This window comes from Rissa tridactyla, chromosome 6, assembly GCF_028500815.1.
Source record: "Rissa tridactyla isolate bRisTri1 chromosome 6, bRisTri1.patW.cur.20221130, whole genome shotgun sequence".
Classification (NCBI taxonomy): domain Eukaryota; kingdom Metazoa; phylum Chordata; class Aves; order Charadriiformes; family Laridae; genus Rissa; species Rissa tridactyla.
In genome coordinates, this window is record NC_071471.1 from 50,928,724 (window position 1) to 50,953,875 (window position 25,152).

Genomic DNA, 25,152 nt, shown 5'->3' on the forward strand with positions numbered 1-25,152 from the left:
GTAAGAAGGTGCAGAGATACACTGCTGCTCTGTGCTCCAACTGAGGGACAGCTCAGGACTTAACAGAGACACCTGAGAAGTAAGGTAATACGCCTGTCTCACACTAGCAAGAAGAGAGGCCACAGAACCTCCCCTCCCCAGGGACCAGGGTACCTCCAGCAGTCACTCAGCAGCATCCAGAACGGTCATACAGACAACTGGGAAGCGATGCCCCAGAGCGGTACACAGCCTCAGGAGGCTTCCCTACAGTACTGCCTGTCCAGCACAGCCTCCGGTACCCACAGGGACGCAGAGCAAGCTGCCACTCTCAAGAGCGACTAGAGAGGGGGGAAAGGCCAGAAGTACATCAGTAAGACCCAAGGAATACAGAGAGGAGCTCCAGGGTGGGATTAAGCTGAGGCAAAACACCAAGCTGAATGCAAGAAGGAACTGTGGTACAGTAAGAGCTGCTTCTTACACCGTCACCCAAAGGGAAGGATGGCGCTACCTACCTCTAGTTAGGGCAGTGGGACACTGTAACACAGAGAAGATTCTCTCATCAGATCCCAAGGGATGGAGAGGGCTGTTCTCTGACAAATGTGGGGGGACAGCTGTGGCTAGCAGGCTACTCAATATCCTGACAGGTTGCATGAGCCCCTCCCTTTGTAGGAGGTGAACAGACCCTTCCACTGGGGCTTCATAGACTCCTGGCAGCAGTGTGGGTGCTCCGACAAAATATATTATGGGAAGCCAAGGGAATAAGGTCTGCTGGATCTAAGTGGAAGATGGCAGAGCCAGCCTGGGGGAGACGGGAAGGAGCTGGCTCCAGTAAAGCACAGAACATTTGTCATCCATGAGTCAATGAAACCAATCCAATGGGGAACCACTGAGCTTTGGAGAGGTGGCATCAGAGCAAGTTGTCTGTCTGCTTTGCATGAGAGACTTACAAGAGTTACTTTAGTTTGGACAGTGCCCAGAAGATGCTATAAAGATCCTAAAAAGGATACTTCAGAGACCTCCTCATGCACCGTGGGACACAGCTCACTGTTTCTCTCCCTCCTACACCTATGGGAGACCCTGAAGTTTGATGCCCAGAAAACAGCAGGTCAGGAAGCAAAGTGCACAGGGAAAGTTCTCTGAGTGGGGATTCAGAAAGCAACCCAGGGTACTTCTGCTCTTCCAGCAGCAGAGAGGATCCTGTTCAGGAAACACAGGGAGTGAGCACAGCTCACAAGTGCTGGTCCCTGAAGCAATCAAGAAAAGTAATTGAGTCACTCAATTATTTCTTGGACTCCAAGAGAAGAACGACCTCACCGCACACTTCAGTCTCAGGTTTCCACAGTGCACAGTTTCTTGTGCATCCACATGCCCACCCTGCCTCAGGAGAAAGGTTCCCAAGGATCCAAGTCATTTGTGGGAAAACTCTGCTCCCGAGATCTCCCACGCGTTTTGAGACACTCACCCCTGAGCAAACAGGGAGCAATGTTTTCACTACTGACCAGTGAAATTTCCTCCGATCATATAGGGGATGACTCCCCCTGGCCAGATCCTCTCAGCCCTGGCTGTGGTTGCCCTGCGCACTCTGGGAGAGGAGCGTGTATCCATCCCAGACTCATCTTTATATTCCTTCCTCTTCGGCCTCCTCGCAAGCGTTGTGTTCTGCCTGCCGTCTGCAAGACAGAGTGGCAACACTGTTTAAATCCTCTTTAGTTCCACGTGCAGCCCTCAGGTAATACCCTGGAGCTTCAGAAAAAGAAAAACAGAAAAAGCAAGATGTTAATCCAAACCAGAAGCCATTGCCAGATTTGCCAGTGATTTGTTTGGGACTTAGAGATAGTTAATCTGTAGCAACCTCGCCCTTCTTGCCTTAGAGTGTCAATATGCACTATGCCAAACCTGTTCTCCCAGAAAAGTATGGAGGGACACCCCCCATCTCTATCCACCCACTCTCTCCAGCAGCAACTTTATAGATGGGGACACAGTACTTAAACAAGGGGAATAGGAGGAGAGAGGTCAAACAAGCCCAGATGTCACTGTATATTCTCAACCTGCCCTACTCATCCAGACCTGCAAAGGAAGGTTTGTTCTGGCAGGTTTAGCTTCACAATAGCAACAACTACTCATTCAAGTTGCCCTTGGAAGAAAAGGACAGACCCCTCAGACTGAAACCTATACTCAAGGCTGAAAAGTATTATATAAAATTGTTTGTATTCACGTGCTTGGTCTTGGGTGGTTTGGAAACATATACAGATCAGACAGTCTCTGCTGGAGGAGGGATGCTCAGGGTGGAAAAGCTGAGGCATTCTCTACTTAGCACAAATCTCCATCCATGATGAATATCTTCATTTTAATGAAAAGGAGCAAAAATACAAAAGGGAAAACAGAACACGTGTCTCATTTCTTGCTAAAAAGGCAGAGGAGCCCTGGCTGTGGTGCTCGGTGCTGGCCACAAAACCTGCCTGAGGATTCATGCAGGCTTCTAGGCAGGACACGCACCTTGCCCTGCATCTGTGCTGCTCCAGCTCTGCTCTGATTCTACACAAGTTGCACTTTTAATGTGGTGCGGGTCTGATCCAGCAGAAAATATCCTCCTTTCAGAACTTCCTGGCTGTTCATCCCCTATTTCCTTTGCCATGGGTGACCCCAAACCTCAAAGCAGCCTTAGTCCAGCTGGGCTTTACTAGCACATGTAAGGACTGTGTAGACACCATTTCTTAGATAAACTGCCTGTATTGCATAGCCAACCCATCAGCTGGACTTGGGCAAAGGAATAATAGAGTGCAGGGGTTGCTACACCTGCAGAGGGTGCTGGCCTAAAGGGAACTCTCTTGCCATCTTGAGAGACAGCACTGCTGGTGGTGGCTTCTCAGTGTTGGTGGGCCTCTATGAAGCTCCAAGAGGAGGCATCTAAGCTTTAGTTGCGGTCTTGTGCTTTGTATGGAAATCAGTAAGACTGGCTACAGCTTTGCTTCCCAAGTCAGGGACATTGGCTGTTGGGTTATGAAAAAGCACAAGCCCCACTGAGACCTTCCTCCAGCGACTAGAGGAGCTGCCAAGAGCCTCTTCTCCCATTCATCCCTCCAGCAGCAGCACAGGGAAGCAAACCACTACTGTCAAGGCTGAGGGGATCAAAACAATGGGAAGGAAATTAAGGCAGTGCAGGGGGGGTGAAAGGAATGAACTTCAAATCCTCCCTCCTGCTTTACCAGGTCCACCCCTTCCTGATGGAGGCTTTGCTCTGAATTAAAGGACAAAGGCGGGACTTTGCCTTTTATTCCTCTTCCTCCTGAGCACCTCCCCAGCATGCTGGCTGCACCCAGCATTTCAGAAGCTGCTCCATCCCCAAACCAGCTGCTGGACCCTCTGAGTTGTGGGTTCCCACAATGAAATCAGAGCTGCTCTCCCTTTCTTGGATACACGTATTCCACAGAGGTAGTGCTGGGGCCATTGCAAGGGCCACAGCTGGAAGAAGGGAGAGGGTCTCAAGACACAAGCAATGCTCAAAGATGAGAGGTCTGGACTGATCCTGTAAGCAACACCTTACCTACATGAGTAGGAGAAGCCAACTGCAAAACTTGGCCTGGGTGACAGCCTTGCTTCAGAGGAACAGAAGCTTAAACTGGTTTAGCTGAAACATCCCTACAGCAAGGAGCAGCCAGCTAGCGTTATGCTCTCTGCCTTGGAGTAAAATGGTTTTGCCGTGCCGGTGACAGTCATGGCTACCTGTATGTACTGAGTCTGTCTGGGATGGAGCTAAATTTCCTCATAGTAGCCTGTAAGGTACTATGTTTTGTATTTGTGGCTAAAACTGTGTTGATAACACACCAATGTTCAGGCTATTGCTGAACAGTGCTTGCACGGTGTCAAGGCCTTCTTTTTCCCACTCTGCTGAGCCCTCTCCAATCCCCAAGCAAGTAGACATGGGATAGGCAAGAATCTGGGAAAAGATGCATCTGGGACAGCTGACCCAAGTTGGTCAAATGGATTTTGTCTTCCAAGGTTGCCATTGTTCAGAAACTGGCTGGCCATCTGTCTGCTTGTGGATGGAGGTGAGCAATTGGCTTTTTATCACTTCTTTTTGGTTTGGGTTTTCCCCCCGCCCCCCTCTTTTCTTCAGTTATTAAACTGTGTTTATCTCAACCATTGAGTTTTCTCACTTTTGCTGTTCCTGCTGTGTCACCTATCCTGCTGGAGGAAGGGAACAGTGATCCAGCAGCTGTGTGGGTCCTTGGCTGCTGGTCAGGGTCAACCCACCACACTATACAAGGCAAACCCACCCTTGCAGAGAGTCCACCAACAGCAACAAATGCAGATGCCTGGGCAAGGCTGGTCTCCTAGGCACGGAGGCACACACATGTAACACAGGACAAAACTTGGTTTTACAGGGGATAAAAAAGTAAATAAAAGATACCCAAAGGTCTGGGTGGGGTACCACATTACCCTTTTTAACTGCTTTGTTACTACGATCGGTTGAAGTGGCGTTCTCACTTGGCACAAGAGTCTGTTCTCCCAGGCCTCCTGCAAAGGAAAAAGAGCAGAGACGCATCTCCTGGTGAGTAGGCTGGCGGAGCTCCGACATGGGAAGGACAGCAGCCATCAGTGATGCCTTTTGTGGGTCTGCAGCCACAGAAACTGACTGCTTTCCCTGTACAAGGAACAAGGACTAAGAGCCTGATAAAGCTGGGCTCTTTTCCTGGACTCGTTCCTAGCTCACAGTGACACCTTGCAACTCATTCCCATCCTGTGCCTTAGTTTTTCCATATTCTGAATAGGCAGAAAGTCACTCTAGGGAAGGCTAGTTCCACGGAGATTTACTAAGAATAGGAGCTATACTGTTGCTACCATCCTCCTTGTAAGTACCACTATTAAATCTCAAATTTAAAAAGGTACACTGTCAAGGCAAAGAATGATCTACTTAAGAGAGAATCACAACCAGGTAACGCAGGAGGAGGACCAAGTTCCACTTCATATTCACTTAGCTACCGGGCTAGCAAGGTGCCAGACACAGTGAAGTTCTGAATGCTCGCAGGCAGCTCATGGATACTTGCTTTAATCAAAGCAGTTTTTAGAGCACTGGAAGGACCCCGAATTACGCATCTTCTGTCTCGATTTTGTAACTATATTTTTCTGTTCACAAAATATTTTCTGATCTTTCATCACCATCATCTTCCACTTCCCTTAAAATGCCTGTTTCTAAACTAATTCCCCTAATATTATCCAGCAAAGCAAAAAACAAACAAAAAAACCAATAAAGCCCCCCCCCGATCCCCAAAACTCTGAGAAGCTAAATACTTCAAAGTGGGTAAAGAAGCAGAGTTATTTTTTCACAGTATTGGTTTTCTGTGGTATTTTTCAATTTCTTAAAAATGTTTAAATGAATAAAAAGTTCAGAGTGCTTAACAATTTTGCAGTCTACCATAAAATATACCCAGGGATCTGCTGATTGTCCCACTAAGGGGAGCAGGGAGAAAGGATGGAATCTCCAACGTGAGGTGCACCAAACTGTGTAACTCAAAGCCTCTCAAGGCTTGTTTAGATGTCTCCTGCCCGCATGCAAAAAAAATACATATGAATTTCTAAAAATCAGCATCTGGACACTTCAATAGGTGCAAATCTTCACAGTTTAAACCAGAATTCTACAAGGAAGGGGACTGGGATGTTTCCCACTGTTTCAGCGTACCTGCTCCAGCCTCTTGCTACATTGTTAACTTGAGCTGCGCCAAATGCAACCTTCCAGGAAGCATTTAAAGTTCCTGGGATAGCTTTCGTATTTTGGCCATCTCTTAAATGCAGGTTGACCAATGATCATACAGTCTTGAGATTTGAATTCTATGTAGTACCAGCAGCTGCTGAGTGTGGGGAGGGAGGGAGAACTAGGAGATCATCCAGCAGCAAGACAACATTCAGGACAGAGAAAGTAGAAGAAAAGTGCAGTGAAAGGGACAGAAGAATGGTTGGAAAATGGGGGAGGGGGAAAGAGAAAAGAACAAGGGTCTTCTTTCTATAGCTGTCTGTCTCCCAGGTTTCCTGGGCTTCCCATTTTGCAAGGTCCAACTTGGGAACACCACAGAAGCCAGAGAGCAACTATACAGAGTATAGAAACCTGGGCAGCAAGCCACTGAACAGTCACAGACGCAACATGGAAAACCAGCCCAGCACCTTTTTGGCACGAAAGCTCTCTGTGGTGACTGCAGTACGAGGGAGAACTCAAAAACAGTGCCTAGGGTGAGAAAAGCACAACATGTGAGACAGCAAGATGTATAACAGATAAATAAAACATGCTTTGGGACTACAATCACAGCCTTAAGAAGGTGGTGCTGATACCACTGCTGTTGTCCCCCTCCCTCCTTCCCCACCTTGTTATTGTGGTTCCCCTGTGAGCAGAAGGGAGGCTGAATGAGCTGATCTCTGCAGAGGTATTAGCAAGAGCAAGTTTTTACAGTCTTGATGGCAAGGTAAAACAGGAATAGCATGATCAACCACCACATGCAGAAAGGGAGACACTGTTAGTCATACAGCACTGCTGGATGCTGTGTGGACACTTCAAGAGAGATGTCCCACTTTCAAGAGAGCTGGACATCTTCCAGCCCCCAAACCAGTCTTGCTTTGCCAGCTGGAAAACTCTTCTTTTTGCTCTGGAGCTGGCTTCTCACAAACCCTTCTCCAAGGGGGCAAGGACAGGGGAAAAGGTACGTCTCTGACACCTTGGAGGAGGGGCATCAAATTCTACCTCTCTGACATTATACTACTATAACTAATTAGAATATCAGGAAAGGGATGATGAAAGACAGCAATAAAATAAACCGGAGGAAAGTAAAATACTCACTCTCGGCTGACTATAGGTTAAAGCTTCCTGGTCCAAGAGACGCACTAAATCAGGGGATTGTCTCCCAGAGGAAGTGCCATAATTTAACAGAGCTTGACTGGACAAAAGCCACTAGATGTGTGAACAGGAACAAGCCTGATTCAACAAGATGGATTGCTCTGAACTCTATCGCTCTTTTCCAGCCTCAATGTCCCATCCTAAGATTTCCCTTTGTTTTCTTTCATGACCAGTCCTCGTCACTTCCTTAAACCCAATCCCAACAAAAGTTCCTCTTCTCAGTTACATTTTACATCCCCAGGACTTCTCACCCCCCCGCCCCAAAGTATGCTATTCTTCACACAATATCCCATTCCATTTAAAGGAAACCCCAACCAGCCATTCACCACCAGAATTATTAAGGCATGCGGTCTTTGCTGAAGCAAAGGATAATTTTGTATTTCTAAATAAATGCAGCTTGCTTCCAGTCACAAACAGATTGCTTCTTAATTGAATTTGGGAGGTGAATTATATGCTGAATTAGGAAAAAAGAACAACTCCGCATTTAGTGAATTGTTCTCCTAAGAAGGAACTGTATGGGATTGAATTGCAAATGATGGCACCAAACCCTACAGCCGGGGCCCCTCTCCTGCACCCGAGCTGCTGACCTCTGCCGTGCTGCCGTGTCATTTGCGCAGGCTGCTTTTCCAAGCTGCGAGCACATTCTTTCCCAGAGATCAGTGCAAGCCTTGGTTTCTTATGCAAAGGAGATGTTTGAATAAACTAGTGTGACTAATGAAATCTACAACATCTTTGCATATTTTGTCTCATTGTAGCCGATGAAAAGGGAGAGCACTACACAAAGGCCAGATATGGGTGTGCAGATATATCGGATATTTTCAAACACTACTAATCCCACTAGTGCAGACAGGGAGCACCCATAACCTTCTCTCCCACAAGGGTGTTTTTGAATCATACATGAGAAGTTTGGAAGATACTGTTACTATTTGCTTGAGCTTTTAGACATTTCCTACCCTTATGATACCTAAACATATCCCAAAGATTAAAGTGACTTGACAGACAGTTAGACCTCTCTTCTGATTCTTCCCAAGAGAAGGCTAATGCATGATCGCAGCAAAACAAAGATAAGTAACTGATGTGCCATAATCAATAAATAAGGAAGCCAAGAAATGCACCTTGCATCTGGAAACAGCTGCACATAGGGTGCAGGTTCTGTTGCCTCCTCAACGTGCTCCTGAAGTTGTATCTCTCTGTCGGTCCATTCTGTCACCTCCAACAGCAGAGCAGATGCCAGCGTTACTGCTCCAGAGCATGAAATGCCCACGTATGTATTGAAACCTATTATCATTAGAAACACTGAAGGGGAGAATGGAGATATTCAGTTTGACACAATGCTCTGTGGAAGGCCAATACTGTAATAAATAGGCAGGCTTGGTCTACCGCTTACAGTAACCCATAATGAGACGAACAAAACAGGATTGGCTTTTCTGTTTTTTAATATATATCCAGTGGTTAACAAGCCCTCCAAGATAACTTTCATCCTCAGTACTTCCCACCTGCTGCTGTGCCAGACCAGACATCACCTTTCTCCAGCCCAACTGTTTAAGCTTTGTTGGCTACGACCACAGCCAGGGATCATACAGAATTTGTTAGATCATGCCTTCATGCAGAGAGCTGTACCAGATCTCCTAAGCTCTTTTAACTCCCACATTTTTATGATTCAATCCTTCCTAACAATTTGTCCTGCTTAACAGCTATGACCCCAGCAGGACACTGATGGACTCCTTAACTAGATAACTTAATTTCTGTGCACGACCTGGCAGAGAACACACAGGAGATTCTCAATCCGATCCAGGCCGGGAACATTTCATCTTCTACCTACAGTGCACTTGTACAACAACTCGTTTCTTCTGTTTCCCACAGACCAGTACTGCCAAGGAAGCTTCGCTGACTGACAGAAACATCCAGTAGTTCAAATGCACCATAAATCTGAGATAAATCCACTATGCTTGCAACCTTGGATGAAGAACAGGTGCCTAAATTGTTTGCAGGAATGAGAGAGGCAGCCTGAAGGGGTAGGTAGGGGTCCAGCGAAGCAGAAAGCAGCCGGCTGTAGCATCATTGGGAAAAAAGTAGTTTCTCCCACTCTTCCAAAAGAGGAAAATGAAAATCCAATTTTGTTAAAAGAAGTCCAAGTTGTTCAGCTGGAACCAAAATAAAATACAACATATTAAGAGAGAGAGAGCACAAAAGCATGCCATCAAAACTATGCTGTTTGCAGTTCCCTTGTACCACTAGCACAGAATAAAAGATGTGTAACCTGATGAAAGAGCAGGAAGCAGACTCCATTCAGTACCCATAATTCCCACAAGACAGGGTGAGACTAGGAGAAGTAGTAATATATTGGACCTGGAAATTTATCTTGCACAAGATGCAACTTAGAGTTGAAGATATTTATTGCTGTGCATGTTCTAATTCTGGGGTTTTTTAAAACTCAAGTAGTCTGAACCACCGAAGAGGGGGCAACCAGATCTCTTAATAAATAAAGCTTCTGTGCTTGCTTCCACTTGATTACAAACCGTGAGGGGCATCTTGTCTGAAAAAGGAGAGGAAAGCTAGGCAAAGCAGCTCGCTAGTGAATCGGGATACATGTAGTGGGCTTAGAAATAAGCAGCTCGCTAGTGAATCGGGATACATGTAGTGGGCCTAGAAATACCCACCACCTTCCTATTGAGTCCCTGTAAGACCTCAAAGCCGCTTAAGAGGCAGCCGACTTCTAAAACATTTTAACACCACCTGTCTTCTAGCTTTTATCTGAAAACGCTACTCTGGGGCCAGATGAGTTACCCACCTGAAAGCAAAGAAGAAACATCAGTCTACCCCGAGATACTTCAAGCTTCATTTTCAGACTCCTATCTAGAATTTTAGTCTAAAATCCAACTAGAATCCAACAGGAATCGTAGGCATCTGAAAAATTGCAGTTTGAGAACACAAAATGTTCCTACATTGAAACATCTCCCTTTTTTCCAAAGTGTAAATGTTCCCATTAAAATCAAAACCTAACAGCTCCAGAGGAGTTTCAAGCCAGGACAATTTTTCCTCTCCAGACCGATGAAGACTCCCTCCATGTTCAGTGGATCTCCTCTTCCTTCCCTGGTTCCTGTCCCCACAGGGGAAGGGCTCCATACCCGAACTTGGAAGGTAGCTACTATCACTACCTTCATCACCTCTGCTGAAGACAAAGGAGCACTGAGGACTTCACCAGGCGAATAACTTGACTGTACACATAATTATCTGGTTTAATGCGGACTGAACCTCAGCAAGACTTTTTCTAATATGCCTTAGTGTGCAAGAAAGGCCATTTCAGAGCTAGGACACAACCAGCAAAAAAAGCATCATAAAATACATTTTTTAAAAAATTATTCATAATTTCACTTCCCCTGCCCATGCCTTAAAACACCTCACTTCCATACGCTTATTCAACATATGTGCTACTCACACGCCACAGCTCGGAGACTGGATTTCAAACAGCAGCTACAAGGAAGCACCAACAAAACCAAAAAGCACAGGTAACATTAAATACACGTCACTGAGCTTCAGTTCTGGAAAACTTTGTCATATTATGACCATCAGAGAAGCTTCTGGAAGAACAGGATAAGTCAAGCTTGATGTTATATGCTGCTTTTTAACTTCTTCATTAACCAGTGGTCAACAACCTTTTAGCATAGAAAAAACACTTTATTGCACTGGATTTTCTAACCACAGAGAAAGTGATGATTTTATTAAAACAAGCTCTGCTGGGAAAATGCATTCAGAATGTGGAACAGATGTTTCCCAGAGATGGTGGAGACTCTATAGTAAAAACCTTTCATAAACCCCAGGGCCCTGGAGATCTGAGCAAATGATTTGAGATAGATCCTTCAGCATTTCCTGTCAGTGGAATAACTGAAGTTCCCTCAATTTACTTAAAGAAAAATAAATTAAAAAGGAGAAGAATTCTGAACCCCAAATTCCCTGCAGGAATCTATTTTTCATATTCAGAGTAAGCTGACTAGCTGCAATAACTCAGGAGAGCCACAGGGTCCAGAGGCTTGACAAGCAGATGTGTCATCTCCACATCAGTTCTGCAAATGCTTGTGTGGGGTGAGGACACCGGCCTCCCTGGGAAGTTCATGAGAAGTGGAAGGTGAACACAGCTAAGAAAATGCAGAGCTGCCACAACATGAGCTGCAAAGTACTTAAAGTACCAAGCCCTTCTGCTCGCCATCCGTGTTTGGTGTGGCACAGCAGGAGCATAGGCAGCACCCTTCCCCAACACCCTGTTTTCTCCCTGGGCACTCCCTGCTGTTCTGGAAGTGGGAGCATCATTTTAATACTGTGATGCATCTTCTTTTTACAGAAGGTGTTGCAAGAAACAGGACAACCTGACCCAACCTCTCCACCAACCTTTCAACTGAGAGTCAATGCTTAGGGGAGCAAAGCTCTCTGGGGACAAGGAAGGACTGAGAAGACTGGAAGGGATCTTTTCCTGCAGGCAGCAACCACCACCTCTGTTCCCTGGGGTAAAAAGACAGACAGATGAGAGAGAAAAGAAAGAAAAAAGTTACCTACAACCTGTGTCGTGTCACCAATTTCTTCCAGTGAGAGAGAGTCCTGCAAGTCCCAGTGCTTTTACTAAGGCAAGTAAAAATTAAAAACTAAACCGAGTACACAAGTACTCTGGCCATGTGCATGTCTCTGCTGCATGGTCAGGTCCCCCAACACAAATAGCAACTTCTTCCCTCCCAGCGCATCAAAGCAACAACTATCAACACCAAAATGTGTAGCACCAACTACCCCCCGACCCCGTTGATTTCTCATTACTCTGAGGGTCAAGATCTATTTCTAGCAGGTGTCTTGCTCTCTACTACATTGCTCTAAATTCACGATAATCCTCCTCCTCCCGTGTCCCTCCTTTGAAAGGAAAGAAAAACAGAAGTGAACTTGCAGGTGGCAAGGAAACCGTAAGAGCTGTTTGGGTTCGCCCACCACTGTTCCAGCAGGCTGTACAAACCCTCCCGCCCCCCGCCGCTAACATCCCCTTCCCTCTGACCTGCACAGACTAATTGCTTCAGCCTCACTCTACTCCAGGCAGGGCCAGGCACAGCTCCTGCGCTGCCTTGCAGCGTCCCCCTGCCCCGGTCCGTGTTCCAGCTGTGGGCTCCCAGTCAGAGCCTGGGGCTCTCCGCAGCCCGGCCAGACCGCTCCTCCCACTCAGCCTTCCTAATCCTTTTGTTTTCTCCTTACCTTGTTTATACTGGATAAAAATTAACTCAAAATGAAAACACTACACTGGAAGCTAAATTATGTTTGAATGCAATTAAAACTCCTTGCACGGAGAGTGTGTGGTGCCAGCATAGAGACGTTTCTTCCAGCTTGCTTTCTGCCCGGATATTCCGATGCTCCCAATCCTGGAGCTTCTTGGAGATTTTTGGTGCCTTCTTACCCCCCAGGAGCCAGTGCCATGTTTAACAGGCAGTTAAGCACCCTAAGTAGACATAGCAGAGACACTCTGTCTACTTGGTCACCTACCAGCTCCACCACAGCTCCTTTAAGGGACACCCCAAACTGATTGCCAACAGCAGGGAAACTAAGGCATGAAGTAGGGCTAGTGGGGCTTGAAAAGCTTTGGGAGCACAAGCCAAACGTGGCCACTGCTGAGTAGCCTTAAGGCCACCTCCAGCCCCATGGTCAAACAGATGCCCAAATCATTTGCAGTCATTAAATACGCAGCGGGGGAGCTGGGGGGGTAAGCGGCAGAGGAGCTTCCCTCACTGCAGCGAGCTGCCCACTGAGGGCTGCCGGCAGAGAAGCTGCCCCATCCGTCCCAGGGATGGCTGCAGTTTGCTGGGGGATAGTTTGGTCGGTCTCAAACCCACTCTCTGCCACAAACTGACTCCAGGATTCGGCAACACCATCAACTGCAAAAAGAAGAGCGGCTAATCCCCTCCCCGGCACAGCCCTGTACATCTCACGCTATCTTCTCCACTCTGGGAAGTGGAACAGCAAGATAATCTGAATATTTTCTTTTGCCTCTGATCTTTGCCCCGGAGAAACTTGTTACCCGTTCCCCAGGGCTGTCCAAGTCACCATCTGGCCTCAGAACTACGGCAGCAAACACAATCCAGCATTTCAGCTTAAAACTAATTTGCTTTCTTTCCCCACTTGACAGCTGAATAAATACTTTGTCCTTGCCATTTGAAAAGGGGAGCTGCAGCGAAGGTCTTTTTGTCCACTGTAGCTACAAGCGCCAGCCTTCTTTCCAAATTAGGCCCGAACAAGCAGCTCGAAGTGAACGCATTTATTCCACAAATGTAACCCCTTTCTGTTCACAATCAACCACGAGCAGTTTACAACTTCTTCTAATTTATTTGTTGTTTGCCATTATCCATCAAGCCATTTTGGCCACCGATTGTTTCTTGGAACTGCTGGCTATTTCGCCGAATGGGGTAAGAAACATTTATTTTGTGGGCACAGCAACATCCCTGCTTGAAAGCAGAGAGCCTGAGGGTCACGGCGTCCAAGCCAGCCTCGTGGAGTGACCATCCTGCAATGGCTGCTCTCAGAGCTTATTAGACCCCACTCTTTTGCTGGCCATTTCTGCCTCAAATTCATTTGCTAAAACGCTCTCGGAAACGACAGCCTACGCAGTTGAGGCAAATTCAATTTTTCATTTGAGCAACTATTCAAGGAAATCAGGCATTTGCCCAGCTCTGAAACAAATGCATGATTTAGGCAATTCTGCAATTATTGGCTAAGCACTGTCAAATTTTACAATTAGAGTAATGGATTTAACTTCCAATGTAATTTCCATATGGATAAACTGATCTCCTCAAGTACATTTGCCCATGTGTTCCCTGCATCACAGTTAATTAATATAAAGCTATTTAATAACCTCCACTTAAACACAAAAGACTATTCAAGACTCTTCTGGCATCAGTAAAAGGAACAGCCTCCCAGAGCGTTACACCAGCTGTAGACAAGAGCGAAAGAAAATTTAATTAAGAGCGATCGAGAGCAAGACAGTTGCAAACAGAAATCAGATGTTATAAATGCTCTACATGGTGACTACCACATCTCCTTAAAGGGTTAATAATGCCATCTAGCACCAACTTCCAGGTGCTTGAGATGTGCCCAGAAGAGAACTTAGGGGATGGGGAAAGCGGTGGGTCTGGGAGCCAAAACCAGACAAAGTCAAGCAGGGAGCAGCAGGGATTCAGCATCACCCGCGCAGCGACACTGTTGCAGCTATGGCCAACACTGATGGTCGCACCACATCGAAGAGGAAGGAGCTGTTTGGAAGCAGCTTCAACCATGGCATCAACATACATAGTTTCTGCAGATGTCTTCGGGTGCTTAATGAAAGTTAATTGCTCATTAACAAAATCCAAGCTGATTAATTTCTGATGTGCAGCATTTGACAAAAGTGATGCTGAGTTACTGCCTTCCTGGCTGATTTCTGAAAGAAGCATACGAATTGGGCTCACAGGATAAACACAACCAAAGTTTCCGCTAAGAATGAATAAGTGGCAGAGTTTGAAATAGCTGGGGATTTTCGTTACAATGGAGAAAGCTTTATTGCTTGTGTGGATTAATTTGAGCAATATTGCAGCGCTCGTAAAACCACTAAAAGAAAAACTATGTAAGGCTGAATGTTGGCTGCACAGCAGAAATAAAACCACTTAGTTTGTCAGGCGGGAGGCCACCATCCAGAAAACTTGATTTCAGGCAACAGTGCATTTGCAAAACAAACTTTGTGGTGCATATGACCAGCTGCCATCAGGAACCTAGACAAGAGGAAAAAAAATACATCTCACTCCACGGGAAATGCAGAGCAAGTAGTAAGGCTGTGTCATTCAGGCTGTGCTCTGGGAAGGGACAGATGGTACCTTCACCTATTGCTTGGGACTCTCGTTACCCTGCCCTGCAGGACCTTTATCACAAGCAGAGGGGAAAGAGGAGATACTATTTCTCTTTCAGCAAGTGAAGTATTTCTCTGCTTGTCACAAGCCAAGTTTGGAACACTGGCTGAAGGAACACTGCAGGCCCCACTGGTCCCGACTGGTTTTGAAGCAAGGCATCATACTGGAAAGACTCAGAGAAAATCGTAGCCTGCATACCCTTTGGTGGGGCAGGCAGAGTAAAGACTCTAGCACCTCTTGTTGCTGCTCAGGCACATCACAAGCAGCACCGCACGGCCTAGGGAGGCAGTGGAGAGCCCTCCATTAACATCTGATCTTGACTCAAATGTTATCTATCACACAAAGACCACTCTCTCTCCCACATCATACTTCAAGGTCACATAGGGACTGCACAAAACACAGCAAAAGTAGGAACAAAACCCACATTGGGAAGCAGGGATAACATCTGAGACAGCATTTGTCAGCATGTGAGACAGCTCTCCATGGGTATCACTTAAGGGAGGTGTCTGAAGAGGCAAGTAAGGAAAAGAATGAACTCCCTTCAATGAACACAGGAAGGGAAAAACGGCTGAACACACAAAACCCTCTCTGGGCAGGGGGCAAGGTGAAACTGCCTCCTGGGGGAGAAGAATACAGCCCTCTAGGCAAGGAGGAAGAGGCTACGGGCGACCCAAGGATAAGCAGGAATCAAGCCCAATGTGCAACCCACAGGAGCTTGTGGAGTGAGGAAATCAGAAGAATCCCTTGCTCGTACAAGGGCAGGAGCAGAGAAATGAGCTGCTGCTTTGCATCTCTCTTGTGCCCTCACACCAAGCAGCTAGGGGAATTCTTCCTTACTGGAAGCAAGCAGTGCGGAAAGGGCAAAACAGCCCAGCCAAAAGCACAAAGCCGGCCTGAGCTGTGCCTTTGGAAGCGTAAGATGCAAAGCCCTCCAGAGCAGAATCCGTGCCTGTGAACGGAGCTGCAGTGCGTTGGATGGGCCAGCACATGTGCCATGCGCCAAATCCCCAGGGCTCTAGACCCGAAGATTGTGCGATCCCCTCCCACAGGCACCGTCCGACTGACAGATCAATCCAGTAGCAGGATGCGAACAGGCAGACACCCCTGACAAGCCAACTTCCCTGCTCCTGGCAGCCACGCTGTCCCGATGCAGGGCTGCTTCTCCAACCTTGCAAGGGAGATCTGCCGTCTTTGCACCTATACACCTCCCATGCTTTGGCACCTTGACTTGATCACCTTCTCTCCTCTCCTACTGTCAGGCAGCAGACTGGCAGGCTCTGTTCCTATGACTGGCAAAAGGGCACCCCTAAGATCAGTAATTATAGAGAAAAGTCCCTCAAGGACTTCAAGTTGGCACTCAGGAATCAAAAAAGCAAAGCATTTGCAGTGAAAATATCAACCCTAAAGATTAACATTTGCTAGCAGAAGAGCCTTAACTACAGGGGGAATTAGAAGGTCCATCAGCAACAGCGAAGGGTCGTGGGCTTTCTAGGCAATTATCTTTATGCTGGAGAAAACCAGGAAGGTCTCAGAAGGTTGCAATAGGATGGCAAGACTCCGGGCTGGAAGAAACACAGTATCTGCTTTTCTGCAAAGAGAAGATTACTGGCTTATTGCACAGAAATGTGTAATTGGGAAAGGGGGTAACTCAGAAGAGCGGTGTCAACAAGAGCACTCTCAGCCCTAAAGGACTGACTTGCTTCTTCCAAAGGGAAGCTCCTGCCTTGCCTTAGGAAACTACAGAACTACGGGAAATTCATTTCATGGTTGTCTGCTCTGGTAAACCCCCTGACTGAACGGACTCAAAAAGGTAAACATTGGGGCTAGTCATGCATTTGGCCAGCGTCAGGCCAGCGTCAGGCATTTGGCACCCAGCATTCCACAGAGTGGGCTGAGGTTCCTCTTCCTGTTAAGAGGCTGCAAGGACCGCAAAGAGAAATCCCTAGAGTGCACACCACGTGTTGTGGAAAACTGAAAAGAGGTATGCAAACAGATGGACAGAGCCCTCAGACAGGTCTCTTGGAACAAAGATGTTCCTCTACCCGCAGAAGAGGAAGCAACCTTCACTAAAGATTTCCCAGTGGAAGAGAAGACCTCTGTAGAGAGTTCACAGATGTGGGTTATGTTACAGCACGTACATAGCTATTTGCATTGCTCCTGGCAGTTATGACCAACAGAGCTCAGATTAAGTTAGCACAACTCATAGATATGCTCTAAGCCTAAATGAACTAGAGTTTGGGCCCCAGGCAGCTCTGAATCCAGCAATGCTAAGGTCCATCCCTTCTACTCCGAACCAAGTGCCACTACAGCAGAGCACCAAACATGAGTTACAAGGGAAAAACAGCTCTGAGCTTGGCATGCATGTGCCAAGTCAGCTGAATTTAACCATCTCTCCTTCAAATCCATAAATCAGATCTTCCCTGGAATCTCAGTCAGTCATGGTCTAAAATCCCTGGATTTTGCATTCTTCTGGAAGTGGATTTTGCACTAACTTCAATTTCACTAGGAACACATCAGTAGCATCAAAGGGGACTTGGAAGCAATGTGCAGCACTACAACTGGCCACGGCCCCTGGATTGCGCAACATCTCCCAAAGAGAGGCAGCAGAAGCCCCGCTTGTGACCGCTTCCAGCACCTCAAGCATTCCACTGGAGGAGAGGCCGTATTCTTCACCCTGAGGCTAAACAGCGCACTCTTAGCATGAGAGCTCCACTTGAGCAACCTGTGCTGCAAACAATCCCAGCTCAGGTGGGAATCAAGGCCTTGCCTCAAGCATGTAACCAGAGAGCAGTGAGGTACATTTCAGGGGGTGACAGCCCACCACAGGTGAACGAAAAGCTGCTATGTAACTCAAAAAGCACTGCAGCCATCCGCCTCGCACCATACAGACTTTCAGGCATGCGCTCACACAGGACTGCACATTCTTCTGATCCCTTCAAGGTTTGCCTCCATGGCCCAAAGCAGTTTATGCACATCGCCCTGAAATTTGTGATTCCTGAGCTCTTGTGCTACAAAAAAAGCTATGAGCCACAGTCCTCAAACAAGAAGAGTCCCGTGAAATGGGGTGACCATGGGCATCCCAAAGCAAGAAAAAGCAAAGCACCTTGCTGCAGGTGTGAGCCTTGTGCCGATCTGGTGAAGCAGCAGAGTAGCTGCCTGCATTTCCCCAGCACGCTCAAGAACAGCGGAGCGTGTGCCAACAAACCGACTCCCTGCTCTTCTTAAGAAAAGGTTTAATGCAGAACTCCTGTCTGCCTCGTTTGCCAGAGAACAACTTGCATGAATTTTCCGCCAGAGCCTCCAGCCATTCACGGCAGCCTCCATCTCCCCTCCGATATCAGTAGAAATCCTGGGATCAAACATATCCCTGTCCCAGCTGCACTCTTATCCAAAGTATTACTCTAGCTAGCAGAGATGCTCTGTAAATCCTTCCTGCCGCTTGTTTGTGGCGGCGTGAAAGCCTCACCAAGGCCTTCCAGCCATGAGCCTAAAAACCTCTCAGGATCAGAGGCAAAGAAAACCTGTTTTGACTGTTCTTGAAAAGCATTCTTGGCGGCAGCGGGACACAGAGTCAGTGCCTCAGCAGCAAGTCCAGCTCCGCATGGCATCAGCGAGGGCAGCCAGGCTCCTGTTGTCACCTCGTCTGCTGGTGCCAAACCCAGAAGAGACAAACTTGCCTTTTTCACTCACAGAGGTGCCTTTCAGGACTAGAAACTGCCTCTGTAATGCAAAAAAAAAAATCAGGAAAAGAGGTAATATATCAGAAAAGTCCTCTTAATCCCTAAACTGCCTGAAAAGACTTAAATTAAACCCACTAGGATTACACAGGCACATCCTTCCCGTAGGCATGGCAAGAAAAGAAAAGGCCTTCTTCCTCTGTGGCGAATGCTTCAGCAGATAGAGCAATAAAGCAGAGACAATCACCTTGCACCAGCGGGCTCACTTGGGTCCAAAAGAGAGGTGACACTGCAGCTTCACAGCCTGTCTGGGGGTTTTCTTGTTTCCCCACATTTCAAAGCCATCCGGGGGTTCTCAGCAGCACAGGAAGCCTCAAAGCTTTGACACAAGTTTCTTCTAAACTAAAATTACATTGTAAAAGCAAACATTTTCACCAAAGTTAAAAAAAAAAAATAAAATCTATGAGAAACTTTTCCAAACTGCAAGCTCTTTGAAAAAAAAAATAAAAATCTTTCATCACAGTGATTAGGAGTTGGTGAAGCGTGGGCCTGCTGAGGATAGCGCTCGCTGGCAGATCTCCAGGTACCTGATGCATTTCATTATGTTTTGAACCATTACTGTTTCTCTGCGGGGCCAAATCCTGAGGGTATCCACTTCAACACCACTGCATGAGAACAACTGATTTTCATAGTAAACATAACATCTAAACTTGATCTCACGGAAAAAGAGAGGCAGCTAACAAACGTTTTCAATGCAAAGCAAAACTTTTGTTTCAACAACATCCCTTAGTGGTTTTCCCTGCTTCTAGATGCAAAACATTTTTAAGGGGGAGGAGGAAATTTCCTGTTTGGCAGATCTTTATGTGGCATTACAGATGGTTATAGCAGGATGAACAGATGATGTGGAGGGCATAGTTTGACGCGTAGAATCTCTAATAATATAAAAAACAGCAAACAAAAAAAACACAAGCAATTCTCTGAGTTTAGGGCCTAGGTTTCAAAGAAGAGCAGCTAATGGGGGGAAAAAAAACCCACATTTTTCTTCCTGGTTCAGAAAATTAGAAAAAAACTACCTCAACTCAAAGAGAGGTCAAATTGTGCAACTTTAAACGGTTCTTTTACCAAATCACTGATGAGAGTAAAACTAAACTTCAGGTGGAGCAAAGCTGAGGTTGAGAGACCTGTGGCAAGGAGCACTGGTCACATTACTGGAACGATTTAAAATTGGGTTGGAGGAAGGCACTTTGGAATTAATCTTCAGGGAAATCCTGAAAGGGTCCAGATGAGCAACAAACTAGTTGGTAGTCCTGAGCCCTCTTATAAGAGGATGTCTCCTGGCATTCACTCAGAGTTCAGCTGCGCTGCTTGCAGATGAACTCAGAGCCCAGTTCACTAACTCAGCGCTCAGAGTTTTAACAAAGTCAACAGAGATCAACATGCAGACACCTAAAAACTACTTGGATTAAGTGGGCTAGACTTAGCTGTAGACTGCCATCATGCCTGCCTTTCCCTCAACATGGCCTGAAGAAAACCCCACTGCTATAAATGTATCAGAGAATGATGCTCGCACACAAGATGCTACTGCAAAGCCTTCTCCAGTTTTAAACTGCTCAACCTGTGCTCTTCCTGACAAATCCTTGGAAAGGAAGCTCCTTTGGAGCAAAGGAGACTACTCATATGAATAGGGACTATCACGTCATATTCTGCACTGCAAAAGGCTTTGCAAATACATAACACAAGTGATGCAATTCCCTGTATAATGCCAATCCCCTATGTGACCACTCACACAAAATAATCATAGAATCATAGAATCATAGAATTGTTGAGGTTGGAAGGGACCTTTAAGATCATCGAGTCCAACCTTTAGCCTACCCTGACAGGAGCCACTTCTAAACGATGTCCCTAAGTGCCCCATCTACCCTTTTTTTAAACACCTCCAGGGATGGTGAATCCACCACCTCCCTGGGCAGCCTATTCCAATGTTTAATAACCCTTTCAGTGAAAAAATGTTTCCTAATATCTAATCTAAACCTCCCCTGACGTAACTTGAACCCGTTTCCCCTCGTCCTATCACTTGTCACCAGGGAGAAGAGGTCAGCCCCCATCTCTCTACAACCTCCTTTCAGGTAGTTGTAGAGGGTGATAAGGTCTCCCCTCAGCCTCCTCTTCTCCAGGCTAAACAACCCCAGCTCCCTCAGTCGTTCTTCATAAGGTTTGGCCTCTGGACCCCTCACCAGCTTTGTAGGCCTTCTCTGGACACGCTCCAACACCTCAATGTCCCTCTTGTAGCGAGGGGCCCAAAACTGAACGCAGTACTCGAGGTGGGGCCTCACCAGTGCCGAGTACAGGGGGATGATCACTTCCCTAGTCCGGCTCACCACACTATTCCTGATACAGGCTAGGATGCTGTTGGCCTTCTTATCCACCTGGGCACACTGCTGGCTCATATTCAGCCGGCTGTCAACCAATACCCCCAGGTCCTTTTCTGCCGGGCTGCTTTCGAGCCACTCTGCCCCAATCCTATAGCGCTGCATGGGGTTGTTGTGACCCAAGTGCAGGACCCGGCATTTGGCCTTGTTGAACCTCATACCATTGGTCTCAGCCCATCGATCCAGCCTGTCCAGATCCCTCTGCAGAGCCAACCTACCCTCAAGCAGATCAACATGCCCGCCCAGTTTAGTGTCATCTGCGAACTTACTGAGGGTGCATTCGATCCCTTCATCCGGATCATTGATAAAGATATTAAAGAGAACCGGCCCCAGCACTGAGCCCTGGGGGACACCACTTGTGACTGGACACCAACTGGATTTAACTCCATTTACCACCACTCTCTGGGCACGGCCATCCAGCCAGTTTTTTACCCAGCGAAGAGTACACCTGTCCAGGCCATGAGCAGCCAGTTTCTCCAGGAGAATGCTGTGGGAAACAGTGTCAAAAGCTTTGCAAAAATCCAAGTAGATAACATCCACAGCTTTTCCCTCATCCACTAAGTGGGTCACCTTATCATAGAAGGATATTAGGTTTGATAGGCATGACCTGCCCTTCACAAACCCATGCTGACTGGGCCTGATCACCCTGTTCTCCTGCATGTGCTGTGTAATGGCACTGAGGAGGATCTGTTCCATGACCTTCCCAGGCACTGAGGTCAGACTGACTGGCCCGTAGTTCCCCGGATCCTCCTTCCGGCCCCTCTTGTGGATGGGTGTCACATTTGCTAACCTCCAGTCAGCTGGGACCTCCCCGGTTGTCCAGGACTGCTCATAAATGATACCAAGTGGCCTGGTGAGCACCTCCGCCAGCTCTTTCAATACCCTTGGGTGGATCCCATCCGGCCCCATAGATTTGTGCACCTCCAGGTGCTGAAGCAGGTCCCTCACCATTTCCCTTTGGATTACGGGGGCTTCATTCTGCTCCCCATCCCTGTCTTCTAGTTCAGGGGTCTGGGTGCTCAGGGAACAACTGGTCCGACTGCTGAAGACTGAGGCAAAGACTGCATTAAGTACCTCAGCCTTTTCCTCATCCTTGGTCACTATGTTGCCGTCCCTATCTACTAGAGGACAGAGATAATCCTTAGTCCTCTTCTTATTGCTAATATATTTATAGAAACTTTTTTTGTTGTCCTTGACAACAGAAGCGAGGTTTAGCTCTAGCTGGGCTTTGGCCCTCCTCATTTTTTCCCTACATAGCTTAACTACCTCTTTGTAGTCGTCTTGAGTGGCCTGCCCTTCCTTCCAGAGGCCATAAGTTGCAACACTAGCTCCCTGTTTAGCCAGGCCGGCCTTTTTCCCCAACGGCTTGTCTTCTGGCACATGGGGACAGCCTGCTCCTGCGCCTTTAAGACCTCCTTCTTGAAAATCATCCAGGCTTCCTGGGCTCCTTTGCCCTGGAGGACTGCCTCCCAGGGGACTTTGTCAACCAGGCTCCTGAAAAGCCCAAAGTCCGCCCTCCGGAAGTCCAAGGTAGCAGTTCTGCTGACCCCTCTCCTTGCCTCTCGCAGAATCGAAAACTCTATCATTTCATGGTCACTGTTCCCAAGACAGCCTCCAACCTTCACATCCCCCACAAGACCTTCCCTATTTACAAACAACAGATCCAGCAGGGCACCTTCCCTAGTTGGCTCTCTCACTAGCTGTGTCAGGAAGTTATCCCCAGCACATTCCAGGAACCTTCTAGACTGTTCCCTCGCTGCTGTATTGTATTCCCAGCAGATGTCCGGCAAATTGAAGTCCCCCACGAGGACAAGAGCTCGCGATCTTGAGACTTCTCCCAGCCGTTTATAGAATATTTCATCTGCCTCCTCATCCTGATTGGGCGGTCTATAACAGACTCCTACTACGATATCTGCCTTGTTAGCCCTGCCCCTGATTCTTACCCATAAACACTCAGTCTCATTATCACCATCATTAAGTTCAAAGCATTCATAACACTCCCTGACATACAGGGCCACACCCCCGCCTCTCCTTGCTTGCCTATCCTTCCTGAAGAGCCTATAGGCATCCATGGCAGCACTATAGCTATGTGAGTCATCCCACCACGTTTCTGTGATGGCGACTACATCATAATTATCCTGCTGCACAGTGGCTTCCAGCTCCTCCTGTTTGTTGCCCATGCTACGTGCATTAGTGTATAAGCACTTCAGCTGGGCTATAGGTCCTTTCTCCTTTTTACTGGCGGGAGCCGAAATTCTGCCACCCCCAGACTTATTCCTAAGGAGCCTGGTAACGCCCCCTATCTTTTCCAAGTCTAGTGCCAGCATGCCACCTTCAGGCTTTTTGCTAGCAAGCTTGGATCTATCCCCATCCCCCTTCGAATCTAGTTTAAAGCCCTGTCAATGAGCCCCGCCAACTCTTGCCCTAAAACCCTTTTCCCCCTCTGAGACAGGCTTTTGCCGTCTGTTGCCAGCAGGCCTGGCGTCCTGAAAAGCAGCCCATAATCAAAGAACCCCAAGTCCTGCCGATGACACCAGTCTCTGAGCCAGGCATTGAACAGCTGGCATTTCCTATTAATCTTCTCATCTATCCTTGCAACTGTTGGGATAGAAGCAAACACTATTTGTGCTCCTGATCCCCTAACCATCCGTCCCAGGGCCCTGAAGTCTTTCTTCATTGCCCTCAGGCTTCTTCCTGAAATTTCATCATTGTCTAACTGAAAAATCAATAAAGGGTAGTAGTCAGCAGGCTTAACTAGGGTAGGGAGTTTCTTCCGGACATCCTTAACTTTGGCCCCAGGGAGACAGCAGACCTCCCTACAGATTGGGTCTGGTCTACATATGGGACCTTCTACTCCCTTCAGAATCGAGTCCCCTACTACAAGGACCCGTCTTTCTTTCCTAACCGAAGATGTTGTTATACGAGGCTTAATCCGTCTCGGCCTCAGTGACAACTCCAAGTTCAGTAAGCTGATGTCCTTCTCATCCTCCGGTTCCCTTTGCAGAACATCATATCCGTTCTGCAAGGGCACCTCGGATGGTGTGGGGGTCACCTGGGTGGCACGCCTGCCATGCCGGACAGGGACTTGTTGCCACTGGCCCCTGTCCTCTGAATCTCCACATTCAGCTGTGCTGCTAGAGGGTGGGGAGTGCTCTGTATGTGGAGCTCTGTCTGCCTGAGGTGCTTCTTTCAGGGAAGGCAGGATGCGACTCCAGTTATCTATCTCCTGTTCACAATCCCTTATACTTCTCAGACGACTTACCTCCTCACGGAGCTCCATCACTAGGTGAAGGAGTTCCTCTACCTGGGCACACCTCCCACAGGTCTGCTCACCACTGCCATTCAACACAGGCGCAAGAGCAGGGCACACCCTGCAACCTGACACCTGGGTGGCAGCATGTTCCCACGCAAGCTCCGTCTGAGTGGCCACATGGGAGCTGCTCGGTGCAGAGCTCAGGGATAGCATGGCCTTCTGCTGAGTTCTTACCATGACGTCCTGGTAATCCAGACACACAGGACAGAGACATCCAGTGAAAGCCAAACAGGGACATAATTGCTACAGCTCTAAAGCAAGGTATCAAGTTGGGAACCAAGGAGACAGCTATCCCTGTCTGCACACCCCACATGAACAGTCTTCAAGGGGATTGCCAAAGAGCTCTGAGCCAATGTCCCTCAGAAGGGAGGGACCATGACCCTGCTCTGCGACTTCACCAGGAGGACAACGCTATTCGGTCCATTGCTTTACATCCCTGATAGCAGGAATGAAACACTACGAATTTGCTACGAATTTGCTTAGAAAATGCTTGGAAACATTGGATTTCAAGGCATCCATTCTCTCCCAGAAACCAAGCCAAGGGCACCGCTGATTCAGCAAAATAAGAGCTCAGCACAGAGATCTGCGGCAGAATCCAGACAGTTCTCAGATCAGATTCCCTGCTCCTCTGTGAAGGGCCTAGAGAAGGGCATAGGTATCCCTCTAGATTGAGACCGGAAGAAGGTGAAGAGGAAGAGTTGAAATGGGAAACCTTGAAACACCTGACAGCCTCAGCCCTCACGAACCAAGGCAGAGCTTTTACTAAAAACAATAGTCTCCAGTTGGATCCAGTGAAGAACCACGTCCACCTCCACCCATAAGAACATGGGAACCTCATTCTTCCGCCACAGCTTGACAGCTGCAGATGCTCCACACAAGCCAATAGGGTGTATGCCTACAGGCAGCCCAACAGTGTCAAATGGCACAATTTTCACCCCTCCTCCCAGTCAAACAGCATTTTCTGAGGACA

At 47.5% G+C, this 25,152-nt stretch overlaps 1 protein-coding gene across 14 annotated transcripts in view; it reads right to left on the reverse strand.

The window, feature by feature from the left end:
• Positions 1–25,152, reverse strand: part of TLL2 (tolloid like 2) — a 125,483-nt gene that overhangs the window by 62,716 nt on the left and 37,615 nt on the right. For 7 of the 14 annotated variants that reach the window (XR_008467058.1, XR_008467060.1, XR_008467059.1 and 4 more), the window contains exons 3-5: positions 4,420–4,497; positions 4,257–4,313; positions 1,479–1,649 (exon numbers count right to left, since the gene is read on the reverse strand). Coding sequence is in view for 9 of the 14 variants with exons in the window: in XM_054206081.1 (XP_054062056.1) it covers positions 1,479–1,649; positions 4,257–4,313; positions 4,420–4,497 (306 nt within the window). In the remaining 5 variants the exon portion in view is untranslated. Of the gene's footprint in view, positions 1–1,478; positions 1,723–4,256; positions 4,314–4,390; positions 4,498–7,977; positions 9,477–9,522; positions 9,610–11,894; positions 12,183–25,152 lie in introns of those variants that run through there. The other 7 variants (XM_054206082.1, XM_054206078.1, XM_054206084.1 and 4 more) reach the window with 6 other exon arrangements.